The following is a 16976-nucleotide window of genomic DNA, read 5'->3' as shown; positions in this document are numbered from 1 at the left end:
TGATGAAAAGTTGAAAGCTTTTCCTCTAAGATAAAGAATAAAACACCCTTGCTGCTTTTATTGCACATAGTGTTGGAAGCCCTCACTATAGCAGTTAGGCAAGAAAAAGTAATAAAAGGCGTGTAAGTTGGAAAAGAAGTAAAATTGTCGCTCTTTGCTGATGACGTGATACCATATGTAAAAAACCCTAAAGACTTCACCAAAAAACTGTTAGAACTAGTGTGTTCAGCAAAGTTGCAGGATGCAAAATCAGTATGCATAAATATATTGTGTGAAATGCTGGACTGGATGAAGCACAAGCTGGAATCAAGATTGCCAGGAGAAATACCAGTAACCTCAGATATACAGATGACACCACACTCATGGCAGAAAGCAAAGAGGAACTAACGATCCTCTTGATGAAAGTGAAAGAGGAGACTGAAAAAGTTGGCTTAAAACTCAACATTCAGAAAACTAAGATCATGGCATCCAGTCCCATCACTTCATGACAAATAGATAGTGAAATAATGAAAACAGGGAGAGACTTTATTTTGGGGGGCTCCAAAATTACTGCAGATGGTGACTATAGCCATGAAATTAAAAGACGCTTGCTCCTTGGAAAAAAAGTTATGACCAACCTAAACAGCATTAAAAGCAGAGACATTACTTTGCCAACAAACGTCTGTCTAGTCAAAGCTATGGTTTTTCCATTAGTCATGTATGGATGTGAGAGTTGGACTATAAAGAAAGCTGAGCGCCGAAGAATTGATGCTTTTGAGCTGTGATGTTGGAGAAGACTCTTGAGAGTCCTTTGGACTGCAAGGAGATCCAACCAGTCCATTCCAAAGGAGATCAGTCCTGGGTGTTCATTGGAAGGACTGATGTTGAAGCTGAAACTCCAATACTTTGGCCACCTGATGCGGAAAACTGACTCATTGGAAAAGACCCTGATGCTGGGAAAAATTGAAGATGGGAGGAGAAGGGGATGACAGGATGAGATGGTTGGATGGCATCACTGACTCAGTGGACATGAGTTTGAGTAAGCTCTGGGAGTTGGTGATGGACAGGTAAGCCTGGCATGCTGCAGTCCATGGGGTCACAAGGAGTCGGACATGACTGAGCGACTGAACTGATTGTGTGAAAATCTCATTCACAATTGCATCAAATAGAATAAATTACCTAGAAATAAATTCAGCCAAGGAAGTGAAAGATGTATGTGCCGAAAACTATAATATGTTGATGAAAGAAATTGAAGAATGTATACAGAAATGGAAAGATATTTCATGCTAATTGATAGAAATCAATATTGCTAAAATGTCTGCACTACTTAAAGCAATCTGTAGATTCTGTGCAGTCCCTATCAAAGTTCCAGTGGCTTCACAGAAATAGAAGAAGCAATTCTAAAATTTGTATAGAACCCCTGAAGATCCTAAGTAGCTGAAAGAGTCTTGAGAAAGAAGAATAAAGCTGAAAGCATTATGCTGCTTGACTTCAAACTTTTCACAAAGCTGTAGTAATTTAAACATGATGGTGGCATAAAAATAGATACATAGATCAATGGAGCAGAATAGAGAGCCCAGATATAAACTTATGCACATATTATGCCAATTAATTTTTGACAGTAGTCAAGACTATACAAAGGGGAAAGGACAGTATTTTTTCAATTATTTGTGTTAGAAAAACTACACAGTTGCATGAAAAGACTGAAACTTGACCACTGTCTTATACCCCACACAAAAATCAATTCAAAATGGATCAAAGACTTAAACATAAGACTTGGAACCATAAAACTTATAGAAGAAATCATAGGTGGTAAGCTCCTTGACATAGATTTTAGTGATGATTTTTTTAATCACACCAAAAACACAACCTAAAAGTGCAAACAGGTAAGACTACCTCAAATTAAAAATCTTCTGCACAACAGAAGAAGCCGTCAACAAAATGAAAAGGCAGCCTACTCATGGAAGAACATATTTACAAATCATAAATCTGATAAGTGACTAATATCCATAATACATAAGGGAAAGCAAAAACAAGCAAAAGATAAAAATCAAACAAAACCAAAAAACCCAACTGAAAAATGGACAGAAAATCTGAATAGATATTTTTCCAAAGAAGGCATGCAAATAGCCAATATATTCATGAAAAGACGCTCAGCATTATTAATCATTAGGGGAATGCATATCAAAACCACAATGAACTATCACTTCACACCTGTTCAGTTCAGTTGCTCAGTCATGTCCAACTCTTTGCAACCCTATGAATCTCAGCACGCCAGGCCTCCCTGTCCATCACCAACTCCCGGAGGTTACTCAAACTCATGTCCATTGAGTCGGTGATGCCATCCAGCCATTTCATACTCTGTTGTCCCCTTCTCCTCCTGCCCTCAATCTTTCCCAGCATCTGGGTCTTTTCAAATGAGTCAGCTCTTCGCATCAGGTGGCCAAAGTATTGGAGTTTCAGCTTTAACATCCGTCCTTCCAATGAACACCCAGGACTGATCTCCTTTAGGAGGGACTGGTTGGATCTCCTTGCAATCCGAGGGACTCTCAAGAGTCTTTGTTTTATCTCAAAGATTTGTTCTACATAGTATTATCTATTTGATTTATGCTTGTGCTGTGTGCTTAATCACTAAGTCATGTCTGATTCTTTGTGACCTCATGGACTTATAACCCTCCAGGTTCCTTTATCCATGGGATTTCCCAGGCAAGAATACAGGTGTGAATTCTTTGAATACAGATGTAATTCTTCTCCAAAGGATCTTCCTGACTTAGGGATCAAACCTATGTCTCCCTTATCTCCTGCAATACCACTGAACCACCTGGGAAGCCTGATTTTATGCTTCTTCACCCTGAACGTAGTCTGCAGGACAGTTGTTTATATTTTTTACTTTTATTTTTGTTAGGAGTTCAGTATGCACTGAGTATGTAAACAAATTCTGTTTTACAGACTTGTTTTTTAACTAAGCCTTTTTTCCTCAGGTGTGAAAATTTTGGTAGGCTTTGTTACTGTTCTAGGTCAATGATTATAAACCCAGTTGGCTAGAATACTTCTTTTTTACAACAAAAACTTTGTTACACCTTTTTTTATTATGTGGAAAAGAAATTCGGTAAATACCTACTACACAAATTGTTTTGAAAAATACTATAATGCCCTAATTATATTGAAGATAGGGAAATGAAGATGATTTATAGTAGAAACATATTTCAATAGAGCAAATGTTGTTAATGTTAGAATAAGTTAATTGCAAATCAGATTTGTATGTGATAAGAGAAAGTAGGATGTAATCTTAAACTAACATAGGAATAACATGCTATGATAAGTTACAGACTGTTAATATTTAAGAAAATAAGTGTTACATTCTTATAAGTTGTGCCTTGTTTTTAAGTGCAATGTCAAAATGTATTCCTTCTTATGAGGTAGAACTGAATGGTGAAAAAAATCACAGAAAATATCTTCCATCCATCCATCATGTGTTAGGCATGCATTAATACTTAGTCTGTATACTTAAAAAGATTTTGGAGACCATACCCTTTGCGAAATAATAGAAATCGATGATGGATTGATGAAGAAATAGTACTAGAAGCTGCTGTAAAAAGGTTATATAGTTGTAAACTTTTCTTAAAATTTATTTTTAATTGGAGGATAATTGCTTTACAATGTTGTTGATTTCTGTTCTATAGTAGTGTGAATCAGCTACAAATATACATATACTCCCTCGCTCTAGAGCCTCCCTCCCACCTTCTCCCTCATATAGTAAATTTCTGAAGATAGAATCGGAATAAGATTAAAACACAACAGGTGAAAAAAGCTAATGATTTGCTATTGATTTTCATCAGAGTTTTTTTTATTATATGATACCAAAATATTTTAAAATATGCAAAAGCGATGAAAAGATACTAATATAACAGTAGTATTAAATATACTGTTTTTAATGGATTTTAGATTCTTGGTGAAATTTCTCTATTTGCGTCTCCATTAATTTTAGGGTATTTGATTTAGAGTCTGTTGAAGCCTCTAAAAGAGTCTGTAAACAATTACAAGTGTTGAAAAGTTGTTAGTCACTCAGACGTATCTGATTGTTTGCAACCCCATGGACCTTAGCCCACCAGGCTCCTCTGTCCATGGAATTCTCCAGGCAAGAATACTGGAGTGGGTAGCCATTCTCGTCTCCAGACTCAGGGATGAAACCTGGATCTCCTGCATTGCAGGCAGATTCTTTACCATCTGAGCCATCAGGGGAGTGCCACAAATACTGATACATGTGTTATATTAAACTACAGTGCTGCATGTTATGTTGCTGTTAGAGATGTGACTTTTCTCTAATGGTGAATGGTTTCTTTTAAAATTCTAAAGAAAACTAAATATAATCTTGTCTGATTTATTCAGTAGTTGTATTTTTAGAAAGTCTGTGGCAATACTTTGTGTTTATATGTAAAGCAAAATTACTGGATTTTCATTTGTTAGTCTAACAGGATAATAAAAAGTTGTATAAGTGAAATTATCTGGCATACTGCATGATTTCTGTTGTCTTTTGACCCTGTCCACTAAATGTAGTTGTGGCCCCTAATTATTAAAATGATTCCTCTAAAAAAACCTTTCCTAAACACTAAAAATCATTGCTCTAAGCTATTTCCCCCCAAATTTACTTGATGATGGATTTTTTCTTATACCTCCACCCCCTTGTAACCCTTGATCTGCAGAATGTTCTTTTGGGAATACTACTCTAGATAGGTCTGTTTATCTATTCCCTATATAGTTTAAGTCCTAGCCTTCTAGATTTTGCATCTTTTAAATTTTGTTTTAAGTCTGTTCAGGAATAAATATGTGTAAATCCTAAGGATGTGCACTTAGAACTGTTTGTGTAATCAGAATGTGTGAAACATATTTATTAATTTTGATGCTGTTTTAGGTTGGATCCTTGGAACAAGCTATGCTTGATGCTCTTGTAATGGATAGAGTTGCATTTGTAAAACTTCTTATTGAAAATGGAGTAAGCATGCATAAATTCCTTACCATTCCTAGACTGGAAGAACTTTACAACACTGTAAGTATATGTTAAATTTCTTTGTGGACTAAGTTTTATCGTCTTTGAAAAGTGTCATTTTACTTGAATATATTCATTCCTATTGGTAAAACCTTTAATATTTTGCTAGATTACCTGAAAAAATTGTATCCAGTCTTTGTATAGATTGTTTATGACAGTCTGAGGCCCTTTCCCTGTTTCTGGAGACCTCCTCTGTTACCATAGCTACATAGGAAAGAGATGTAGTGTTAACAACCCTTTTTTCACCTCACCCCCCTTTTACAACTTGTAAGATCAGCTTCTTAATCATAGAGCCATTGTATTTCTTCTATTTCTTGGTGGTCATCTGTTACACCAAATTTGTTTTCCTTTAACGAATGGAGAAATTACACATTGCTTTTTTCATGTCTCCTTTTTGTTGTTTCTATTTATGATTTTGACCTTGTGGTATCTACTGTTAGCTTACATACTGTTTTCCATTTTTTTCTTTTAAAGAGCTCCTGAAAACTAATTATTCCCTTTACAAAGCTTTTCTCATTATGTTTGAAATTTCATGTCACTAACATTCAGAGGTAAATAACTACTACTCTTACAAATTTTTGTTACCAATAGCACTATACCTTGAGGAGTACTATGACCAAATCCTAGCTGTCTAACTTTGACTTCTCTGCTAAGCTGTTTCCCTTTATTCATCATTTTCTACCTCTTTATCTCTACCTTTGCATTCTTAATGTCTTTGTACTATTCAATCATTTCTAGCCTTTACTACTTCAATAATCTAATCTCCTTGTCTATCTTCAAATCTTTAACCCAAATATTCTTATAGTCACATATTTTATCATAGCTTTCCCAGTTTAGAGTTTTTTGATGGCTCATTGATATGTATACAATAATACTCAGGCCTTTAGACTAATTTTCAAAGCTCTCCGGCTTTTGAAATTTTGCCTCTGCTATTTCTGTCACTCAGCCTCTCAATTCCTAACTCACATCTTCCTATAGAATGGCTGTTGCAGCTATATCATCTACCTACTATTTCCCTTAAATATAAGCTTCTTTAGAAAGCATTTGCTATTTACACAGTGCTGGTCTGCATTTTTCTTCCAAACTACTTACCCAGTTACTGGATTTTATTCTTTGTTTAAACTTATTTCAAATGCCAAGGCATTGGTACAGTAAACCCCAGTGTCATAGTTTGTTAAGTACAATTTTATTTTCTACTATGGACCGTAAATTTCCTTTGAGTAGGGATTATATCTTTTTTCCCCCCATTTTTTTTCCTTTAATAGTGTCTAACACAGTCAAATTGAACTTTGTTGGCATTATACTGTCTCTAGCGAACAGATATAATATTAAACGGATTATTCATTGTGCTGAAGTAAGGTTTATTCCTGAAATGTAAAGCAAGTATAAAACAGTAAAAATAAAAATTGATCCGATTAGCAAGGCAAGTAATGTTTTAATAGTATAACTCAAAATTATTAAAATAATAGTTAACTTTCAGCATCAATTATTGATAAAATTATTTAAAGTTTAAGGGATTATATATACCATGATACAGCAGTGGTTCTCAAACTTTTTGGTATCAGGGTCCTATTATATGAAAATGGAAAAGTAGATTGAATTGATTACTAATAATACCTCAAAAAATTAACTATAACACAGAGAAAGTTTTTGTTTGAAAAATTTGGTGGGAGAAAATTTTCATTTGATATGTCTTTTAAACATCAGATTTAAAATATTGACAGAAAGTCTCTTGATTTATGCTGCATGGAATTAATTGCAGTAAATTTTATATAGATGAGGGCATTTCTAAAAAGTTTAGAAGAATATATTTTTGACTCTTTTATCTCAGTCTTGATGAGAGAGATAATAGTGGGTATTTTTTCAAAATATAGGATACCCTCAAAATAAGATTATGTAAAAATGAAACTTGTTTAGTCTACTGTAATATTTCATTTACATAGAGTTAAGATAATAGGGAAAAGACAGCATATATAAATGTTAAAGGTTTCTTACCCAAAATATTTAATATATTGCTGAAACTTGATGATTAATAACAGAAACAGAGATGGATATTTTAACAAGAGGAAAGAGAATGTGTGCTTCTACTCTCAGTAAAATATGAATTAAATTTAACATAATTGTGAAGCTTGCAGTGTTTGCATGACTGTTAGAAAACAAAAGCTTTTGTGTTTTTGCGTAAATAAATGTAAGAACATAAGAAAGTATACATCCTGTTTAAGGTAAATATGACAGTGTGAAATGGGTATATCTTTTTCTTTGTTCCATTTTATGAACAGAATTTCTATAACTCAGAAACAGTGTAATTTGTGTAAGAACAAAAGTCCTATAAGTAACAAAAACGTTATTTTAGAAGAAAAATAATAGTTTGCTCTGATTTTTTTTCTCATTAAAGAAACAAGGCCCAACTAATCCAATGCTATTTCATCTTGTTCGAGATGTCAAGCAGGTAAGAGATTATTTTTGTTTCTGAAAAGTGTTGTTTTAAAATCATTTATACTTCATGTGTTTCTAAAAACATTTCTATACATCTTAAAATCAGCAATAAGATCACTTTTTTTAAGATCAAAATAAAATGAGATAAATTTGTGATAATATAGGTGTGGAGAACATAATATATTAGAAATCAAGAAAAATAAAGTTTATGAAATTAAGACCTGAGCTTCTGGTCATCCAGGATAGAGTATGATGAACTTCATGATGCTCATTTGTCCATAAAGGATGATCATTGATAGGATGGATCTTCTTTCTCTGTGTTCAGAAGAAATTTGTTCCCTGGACATTTAAAGGACATTAAATAAAAGACATTGAGAGAAACACTGATTGATGATCTTCAGTGGCAGATTTGCCAATAAAAAGGCTGAAAATGCTCTCTATCTTTCTCCCTATGTCTGTCCTCGTCCATCCCCCGACTCCACCCCACCCCGCCTATTGCCGCCATCTCTCCTCCTTTCTCCCTCTCCCCCTTTTATATTCAGTATTGGTAGTAATTGCATATGTAACACTGTCGTATGATCTAAAGCCATTCTGTGGTGACTAAATTTGATACACTGATGTTTCTCTTCTACTGGATTCTCTGTGAGTTAATAGTTTTGAACATTTATTTTTAAAATTTATAACAATGTAAACTATTGATGTCCAACAGTTTTATTTTACTTGATGAAAAAGTACTTGTATTTAGTTAATTGAATTATTTTTAAAGCTTCTGCATGAAAATGCTTACTTTCCAAAATTCTTTACTTTTTACTTGCTAATAAGTGTGAGTGTGCTATTAAATGGTTGAAAACTGGATAGAAGTGTCATTTTCTGTGTTGTATAACATATCTAATAAAACTGACATTTCATAGAAAGAACTTTTAACTTCACTTAAAATGTCTTACTTTAATTCATTTTTCCCCACATGCTTATCTTTTTAGTTTTATTGAAATGTGTTTCACATACCATAAAATTCATCCACTTAAAGTGTATAGTTCAGTGAGTGACGTTTCTGTATTCAGGGTAGTGGCTACCTTTACCACAGTTTTAGAGTATTTGCAGTAGTCCCCTAAAGTAACTTCATATCTATTAGCAGTCTCTCCTCCTTCCTGTTCCTTCTTTACTCCTTACTTCTGACTTCACCCTCAGTTCAGTTCAGTTCAGTCGTGTCTGACTCTTTGCGACCCCATGAATTGCAGCACGCCACACCTCCCTGTCCATTACCAACTCCCAGAGTTCACCCAAACTCATGTCCATCGAGTCAGTGATGCCATCCAGCCATCTCATCCTCTGTCGTCCCCTTCTCCTCCTGCCCCCAATCCCTCCCAGCGTCAGAGTCTTTTCCAGTGAGTCAACTCTTCGCATGAGGTGGCCAAAGTATTGGAGTTTCAGCTTTAGCATCAGTCCTTCCAAAGAACGCCCAGGGCTGATCTCCTTTAGAATGGACTGGTTGGATCTCCTTGCAGTCCAAGGGACTCTCAAGAGTCTTCTCCAGTACCACAGTTCAAAAGCATCAATTCTTCGGCGCTCAGCTTTCTTCACAGTCCAACTTTCACATCCATACATGGCCACTGGAAAAACCATAGCTTTGACTAGACGGACCTTTGTTGGCAGAGTAATGTCTCTGCTTTTGAATATGCTATCTAGGTTGATCATAACTTTCCTTCCAAGGAGTAAGCGTCTTTTAATTTCATGGCTGCAATCACCATCTGCAGTGATTTTGGAGCCCCAAAAAATAAAATCTGACACTGTTTCCACTGTTTCCCCATCTATTTCCCATGACGTGATGGGACCAGATGCCATGATCTTAGTTTTCTGAATGTTGAGCTTTAAGCCAACTTTTTCACACTCCTCTTTCACTTTCATCAGGAGGCTTTTTAGTTCCTCTTCACTTTCTGCCATAAGGGTTAATCTCCTTGCCCTCTCTATGGATTTTCCTATTCTGGACATTTCACACTAATTTTTGTTTGTTTAAGTCATTAAAGCTTCTTTTTTATTCTCCCCTTAGAAAGCCTGAGTAATGGGGGAGACTTTCAATACTTTCTTAAACACATTTGCATTGTGATTTACTTAGGTGGTTTAGCAGAGCTATAGTTAATTCTGGAAATCTCACATATGAGATTTGTTATATTAACTACTTTTACATTGATGACTATAGTAATTAGTCTAATTTTTCTACTTCCATAAGTGAAAAATCCTAAAGTACAAGCAGTAACTGAGTATATTCTGATTCAAAAAAAGTTTTATAAGAGCTGTATGTATAGTTTGAGAAATTGAATCTTTTTTTTAGGTAATTCACATTATTTTCCTTAATTTATTGAAAATATTTATTTTATTTGTTTGGCTGTGTTGGGTCTTAGTTGTAGCATGTGGCATCTTCATTGCATTGTGAGGGATATTTCATTGTGGCAGGTAGACTCTAATTGGCACGCGGACTTAGTTGCTCTGTGGCGTGAAGGATCCTAATACCCTGACAAGGGATTGAACTGCATCCCCTGCATTGCAAGGCAGATTCTTAACCCTGGACCACCAGGGAAATCCCTGTTTTTCTTAATTTAAATATTTCCTATTCAATTGAATTCACAACATAAGGGTATTTGTCAGATTTTAAAAAAACAAACTAAGGTATCTATCGTACATGACATCTTCAGTCATAAAACATATTTTGAGATTGCTTAAGATAAAATAAAAACAAAAATCTTGTATTTAAGGTGAAAATATGTTTTTATTAGTTTTTAAATTGGTGACCTAAAGAACATAGATGTCTAGTTAGAAACTTCACAGGTGTAGCTAAAATATAAAAAGTATAAGCATTTTAAAAAGTACTAAGTTCATAAAATTACAATTAGGGGGATGAAAGAATGTTGACTATAGTAGGGCGGAATTGGTTAATATATATAAATTAACTGATGATTGAACTCTTTTAAGATTATTTAATGAAATTTAACAATACTTCTTTCTGAGACAGTCTTTCCAAACTCAAAAATGGCTTATGTTCCAATTCATAAATTGATGCCCTAAAAAGATGTCTTAACTCTGAACAGTGTTGTAGGTGGTAGTTGAATTTTAGTCAAGGCTATACAAATTTGTGTAATCTATAATATAGCCAATATAATTTTGGTTTAAAAATAGTAATAAGTGTTAATGGTCCCAACTGAAAACATTTATAGCATTATTTTTGCAGGAAAATACAACTTATGTGCCATGGTGAGGTGGAACACTTGGCACTTAGAGCTTTCTTTGCTTCTGTGTGAAGTATTATTACAGTGGAGAGATCAAATTTTCTTCCTACTGTAAGTCATACTCTTGTCCTGAGCCACACTGTTGGGACCTCAAACTTCAGAATCCCTGTTCTTACAAAAGGAAACAGAAGCAGGTCACTCTTTTCTGTAAAGGTAGCTGCTGGCAACTCCAGCTTTCTGTAGCAAGTGAACATTTGTTATTTTGGAGAATAATAGACACGTTGCTAGGCATGGCTTGGAAACATTGAGAAATACAATTTTGCCTTTTTAAAATTAATGTTTTGTTTCCAGGGGAATCTTCCTCCAGGATATAAGATCACTCTAATTGATATAGGACTTGTTATTGAATATCTTATGGGAGGAACCTATAGATGCACCTACACTCGGAAACGTTTTCGATTAATATATAATAGTCTTGGTGGAAATAATCGGGTATGTAATATTTGGGGGAAGTGCTATAGATGTTCTTTAAAATGAGCTTTTAAAAATTAACTCACAATGGTAAAAGTATTGACAGAATTGTCTTAAAAACAAGATTTTCAACTAAGAGTACTTAGAAATATTTTCTAATTGAAATTCTAAAGAAATCATGTTGGGTTTTGTTTTTTTTTGGTGTGTGTATATGCACATTTATATATACATGTATATGTAAAAATAGATTTTTAATTTTTATAGCATAACAGTGTATTTAAAATAGATTTTTAATTTTTATAGCATAACAGTGTATTTAAATCTGTAAAAACTGATAAACTTTTGCTTTCAGAGGTCTGGCCGAAATACCTCCAGCAGCACTCCTCAGTTGCGAAAGAGTCAGGAATCTTTTGGCAATAGAGCAGATAAAAAGGAAAAAACGAGGCATAATCATTTCATTAAAACAGCACAGCCCTACCGACCAAAGGTATTTTTGTTTAAATATTACCTGTTCTGGCTTTTGGATTTTATTCTTTTTAAGTTACTTGGTATTATGAAACAAAAAAGTCACTTGTTTTAGTAAGAATTATCTTTTGTTTTTAGATGTTTTATAGTATTCCTCAATTTTTCATTTTCCTATATACCAAAAAATAATATGAGGTAATAATTCTATTAAGCTTTTCATATTTAGCTATGATAATCAAAATTTTTAGATATTTTGGTCAGTGCTTAACTGCCTTCTTTTATTCCATATTTACTTGATTACCAGCATGCAAGACAAAGGTGGTACCAAACTTTTCCTTCATTAGAACTGTGTTTTATCAGATGTTAGTGGAAATATTGAGGCCCTTTCTCTCATCTTGGAAAACTTTTACAAAGACATTTTTGTGGAATAACATTTCTATAAAATGAATTTGAATTGTAATAAAAATCAAATATATAAAGTTTATTCTATTTTCATTTGTACATTTATCTGAAAAATCAAATAAAGGACATTTCATTAAAATTCTTACATGAGTGTCATATGGCCTTATTTTAATGAGCCTTATAATTATTTCCTCTTTAAGATTGATACAGCTGTGGAAGAAGGAAAGAAGAAAAGAACCAAAGATGAAATTGTAGATATTGATGATCCAGAAACCAAGCGCTTTCCTTATCCACTTAATGAACTATTAATTTGGGCTTGCCTCATGAAGAGGCAGGTTATGGCCCGTTTTTTATGGCAGCATGGTGAAGAATCAATGGCTAAAGCATTAGTTGCCTGTAAGATCTATCGTTCAATGGCATATGAAGCAAAGCAGAGTGACCTTGTAGATGATACTTCAGAGGAATTGAAACAATATTCCAAGTAAGTTATATTTTATCATTTGAAACATTTTAAAAATACAAAATAGATGGGGTTTAAGTGGAGATTATAGTGCCATGCACTAATTGGGTATGTGTATATATAATTTTATTGGTAAAATTAGGAGAAATCCACTTTCTAAATGTTTAAGTCTTTTTTAAAAAAATTCAACAGTATACTAACGCATATATATGGAATTTAGAAAGATGGTAACAATAACCCTGTATTCGAGACAGCAAAAGAGACACTGATGTATAGAACAGTCTTTTGGACTCTGTGGGAGAGGGAGAGGGTGGGATGATATGGGAGAATGGCATTGAAACATGTATAATATCATGTATGAAATGAGTCGCCAGTCCAGGTTTGATGCACGATGCTGGATGCTTGGGGCTGGTGCACTGGGACGACCCAGACGGATGGTATGGGGAGGGAGGGGGGTTCAGGATGGGGAACACATGTATACCTGTGGCAGATTCATTTTGATGTATGGCAAAACCAATACAATATTGTAAAGTTAAAAAATAAAATTTTAAAAAATAAATAAAAATTAAAAAAATATTCAGAGACCTAGGCATGTAATAAAGAGGTTATTATATCATTTACAATTCAAGAGTTAAATATTTCAGCAAGAAAGAAGAAATGCCAGATGTCAGTTTATTAATTAGTTGCACATAATAGCAATTAGATTAGATAAACTTCCATTTGAAGTGGTAGAGGAAGGAAGGAAGGGAAGCTTAAGCTGTTTTCTAAGGAAATAAATTTAGTTCAACTGGAAAGGCATTGCATATGGTGGAGCTACATGTGTAGAAGACTGAAACAATTCCCAGAAGTTCTACAGTTTACTTAGGGGAGTAATGGAATATTAAGCTAGAACAGTAGTTTGTATTGATAGAAAGCTTTGTAATAGAGAATAGGACCTCCCTCCCTGCAAATGGCCTCTCTTTGGAAGAGAATAGGAGTTATTAGGAAAATAGCTAAAACAGAGATCCTATGATCAACTCACCAGGGATTGAAGATTAGGATATTTTTCATACTAGGTTAGTCCGTATTGACATTCTTTTTCTCTATTAGGTACCAACCTTTTCTACTCTTTGAAATACTACATAGAGACTTTTTGAACAGAGCATCTGAACATTGTCAGTTTTAGTTTCCTGTGAGTCTGTAGGTTTATTTCTATGACCAGGGGAAAGTGCTCTGAAGTCACATTTTCAGTCTTGTTCCTAATGTGACATATTTTAATACTTTGTAATTTCCATAGAGTAGTGGAAATTACAGTGGAAAATTCTATCTGAAAACATAGGGCTATTCTGATGCTTCACAATTCCCCAAGTGTGTCTGAAGATATTAAAAAATTGGAACATGTTATGAATGACCCTAAAGATAATGGTTTAAAACTGCAATGTGGTAATTTGAATATGTTTTGGCTTTTATCTTTTGATAGTGATTTTGGTCAACTGGCAGTTGAATTACTGGAACAATCCTTCAGACAAGATGAAACCATGGCTATGAAATTGCTCACTTATGAACTGAAAAATTGGAGTAATTCTACCTGTCTTAAGTTAGCAGTTTCTTCAAGACTTAGACCTTTTGTAGCTCACACATGTACGCAGATGTTGTTATCTGATATGTGGATGGGAAGGCTGAATATGAGGAAAAATTCCTGGTACAAGGTATACTTTGGAAATAATTTAATATTAAGTATGTGATTAGATAAAAAGAACAGAGGAATTAGCCCACCAGTACAGTAGAATGTAAGGGCAGTAAGAGTTGTTGTGTTGGCATTTTATTTTAAGTGGCATTAAATGGCCTCCTTTTTCCCCCTTCACTCTGAATTCTTTTCAGATGTGGTGTATAATGATTATTTTCCCAGTTTGAGCCAGATGCATGATTGCAACAAATGGGAGTGGGAGTGTTGGCATTTATATAGCCCTGTGCAGCCATGAAAAAAAGTTGGTGTTTTATGAAAAGATGATTCCTAGATTCTAAAATTCTAGATCCTGGCCCATATCTACTAACTTAATAATCTGTTACTTTTCATTTTTACTTCACACATACTAGATCTGCTTGGTTTTTATGGTTAAAATTTTGGGTAAAATATTAACTGGTACTCTCAGTTTCATTATAGTGAGAGATTTTGCTTTAAACTTTCCTTTTTGTTGTATCTTAAATAAGGCACAGAAATATGGAAGGCAGAGATCATGCAAGAAGTTTAATCACAGACCATTATAAGTGAATAATAAATACTAATCATACATTAAAAATAATGGTGAAAGATTAACCTTGATATACAGTTATCATAGAAACCCTGATACACAATTATAATTTCTTTGTGCTTTTAAGATTTTGCAAATAATACATACAAGTTTAGAAATAAGCCTTTTTGTTTATAGGATACAACTTGAGTAATCACATTACGAATGGAACACTTGCAGAGAGATTTAGGGTAAAATTAAGCACATAGCAATTTCATAAGGCTTGAATTTTATTTATAACAAAAATGTATTCTCTGAACAAATTGTAATCTGATTCTTTAATGGGACAAGTCTATATTAATTATTAATTTTTTTCTATACCCTTCTAATACTAAAATGTTTTGTTATTCCTTAAAGCAGTTCCCCTTGGGCCTCTTTATATATAAGTGAAAAGTGAAGTTTTTTTTTTCCCTATACTACCAGGGGCAAAATGGCTAACTAATAACCAGGATTTTTATACCTTTTTATTGCTTTTATTATATTCTTGAAAGTCATTAGTTTTAAAATGTGAACTTATCTGTTTCTAAAATTTTTAGGTCATACTAAGCATTTTAGTTCCACCTGCCATATTAATGTTAGAATATAAAACTAAGGCTGAAATGTCTCATATTCCACAATCTCAAGATGCTCATCAAATGACAATGGAAGACAGTGAAAACAACTTTCAAAACATAGCAGAAGAGATTCCCATGGTAAGGAGGAAAAAAAATTTAAAGTAAATGTAAATTTATTGTGAGAAAATGTACCATAATGTTATTTTTATTTCAGGAAGTATTTAAAGAAGTAAGACTATTGGACAAGAATGAAGGGAAGAATGAAATGGAGATACAAATAAAATCAAAAAAGCTTCCAATCACACGAAAGTTTTATGCCTTTTATCATGCACCAATTGTAAAATTCTGGTTTAACACGGTATGGTTTCTTTTTATTGAAGTATAATTGATGTACAATAATATATAAATTATAAATGTATAATATAGCAATTCACAATATGATCCATTTATAGTTATAAAATACTGGCCGTATGTCCCATGTTGTACAGTATATGCTTGTAGCATATTTCATTTTTTGTAGCTTATCTCACACCTAATAGTTTGTACCTCTTGGTCCCCTACCTTTATGTTGCCCCTCCTCCCTTCTCTCTCTGCCCACTGGTAACCACTAGTTTGTTCTCTACAGCTGTGAGTCTGCTGCTTTATTGTTACATTCATTGGTTTGTTGTATTTTTTGGATCCCACATATAAGTAATATCATGCAATTTTTGTTTTTCTGTGTCTGACTTATTTCATTTAAAATAATACTAAGTCCATCCATGTTGCTGCAAATGGCAAAATTTTCATCCTTTTTTATGGCTGAATAGTATTCCATTGTAAATATTTACTACATCTTTGACCATTCATCTGTTGATGGACACTTAGGTTGATACTATATCTTTGCAGTTGTAAATATGCTGCTGTGAACATGGGGTGTATGTATCTTTTTTAATTAGTAACGTGGTATGGTTCAAATAGTATGAGCAAAATAGATTTTTTTTAACCACATTAAAAATCATTCAGTTTTATTAATACATATTAAATTCACACATGGTCTAAGCAAACCTTTATTCACCTATGATCCTCTTATCAAAATATAGATTATAGAAATTCAGAAGAATTCTTCTAATAGACTGATGTGAGAATTGTGATTTTTATGGTTTATAGAGAAAAGGCTAGTTATTTGATAAACGTGGATATACAGTTATTTTATAACTTCTAATGGAAGGGTTACCTGTATTTTTCTTAGTTTTCAATGAAAATGTATTGTTTCAAACATGCCAACTAATATTCATGACTTCTGTTGATTTAGTGAATGTTTATCAGGATTTTAATGAACTACCATCTTTTTATCCTTAAAAGCAAGTGGACACAGCTTCTTAAATTTAGAGTGATTCTCTTTCTTTAGAGTAAGTCCCTGAACACTTAACTAATAGTCATCATAAGAATGATTTAAATAAACAACACATGTCATCTCCATTTAGATTTTCATTATACATTTTACCTTATAGTCTTTAAACATACATGGAGTAGTGAAAATAAATGATTGCCCCCTAATATAGAACTTCTTTTATCTCTGAGGCATCAATAGTCAAACACATGAATTTACATTCACACTAGAAAGAAAGGCATATCATCTAATTTGGGAGTTATATTACTTTCAAATAACCTTAAATAATACTAGTATAAAAA

At 33.4% G+C, this 16976-nt stretch overlaps 1 protein-coding gene across 1 annotated transcript in view; it reads left to right on the top strand.

Annotated features, from left to right (window-relative positions):
- TRPM7 (transient receptor potential cation channel subfamily M member 7) overlaps positions 1-16976 on the top strand; it is a 109711-nt gene that overhangs the window by 43918 nt on the left and 48817 nt on the right. The window contains exons 15-22 of the mRNA XM_086319039.1: positions 4892-5026; positions 7422-7475; positions 11035-11175; positions 11507-11641; positions 12222-12502; positions 13941-14169; positions 15288-15443; positions 15520-15663. Of these exons, the coding sequence (XP_086175165.1) occupies positions 4892-5026; positions 7422-7475; positions 11035-11175; positions 11507-11641; positions 12222-12502; positions 13941-14169; positions 15288-15443; positions 15520-15663 (1275 nt within the window). The remainder of the gene's footprint in view (positions 1-4891; positions 5027-7421; positions 7476-11034; positions 11176-11506; positions 11642-12221; positions 12503-13940; positions 14170-15287; positions 15444-15519; positions 15664-16976) is intronic.

Source organism: Bos grunniens, chromosome 10, assembly GCF_055505025.1.
Source record: "Bos grunniens cultivar Pamir isolate PY7600 chromosome 10, Bosgru_T2T1.0, whole genome shotgun sequence".
Lineage (NCBI taxonomy): Eukaryota > Metazoa > Chordata > Mammalia > Artiodactyla > Bovidae > Bos > Bos grunniens.
The sequence above is the reverse complement of the archived record's forward strand: the minus strand, read 5'-3'. Positions and strand labels throughout refer to the sequence as shown.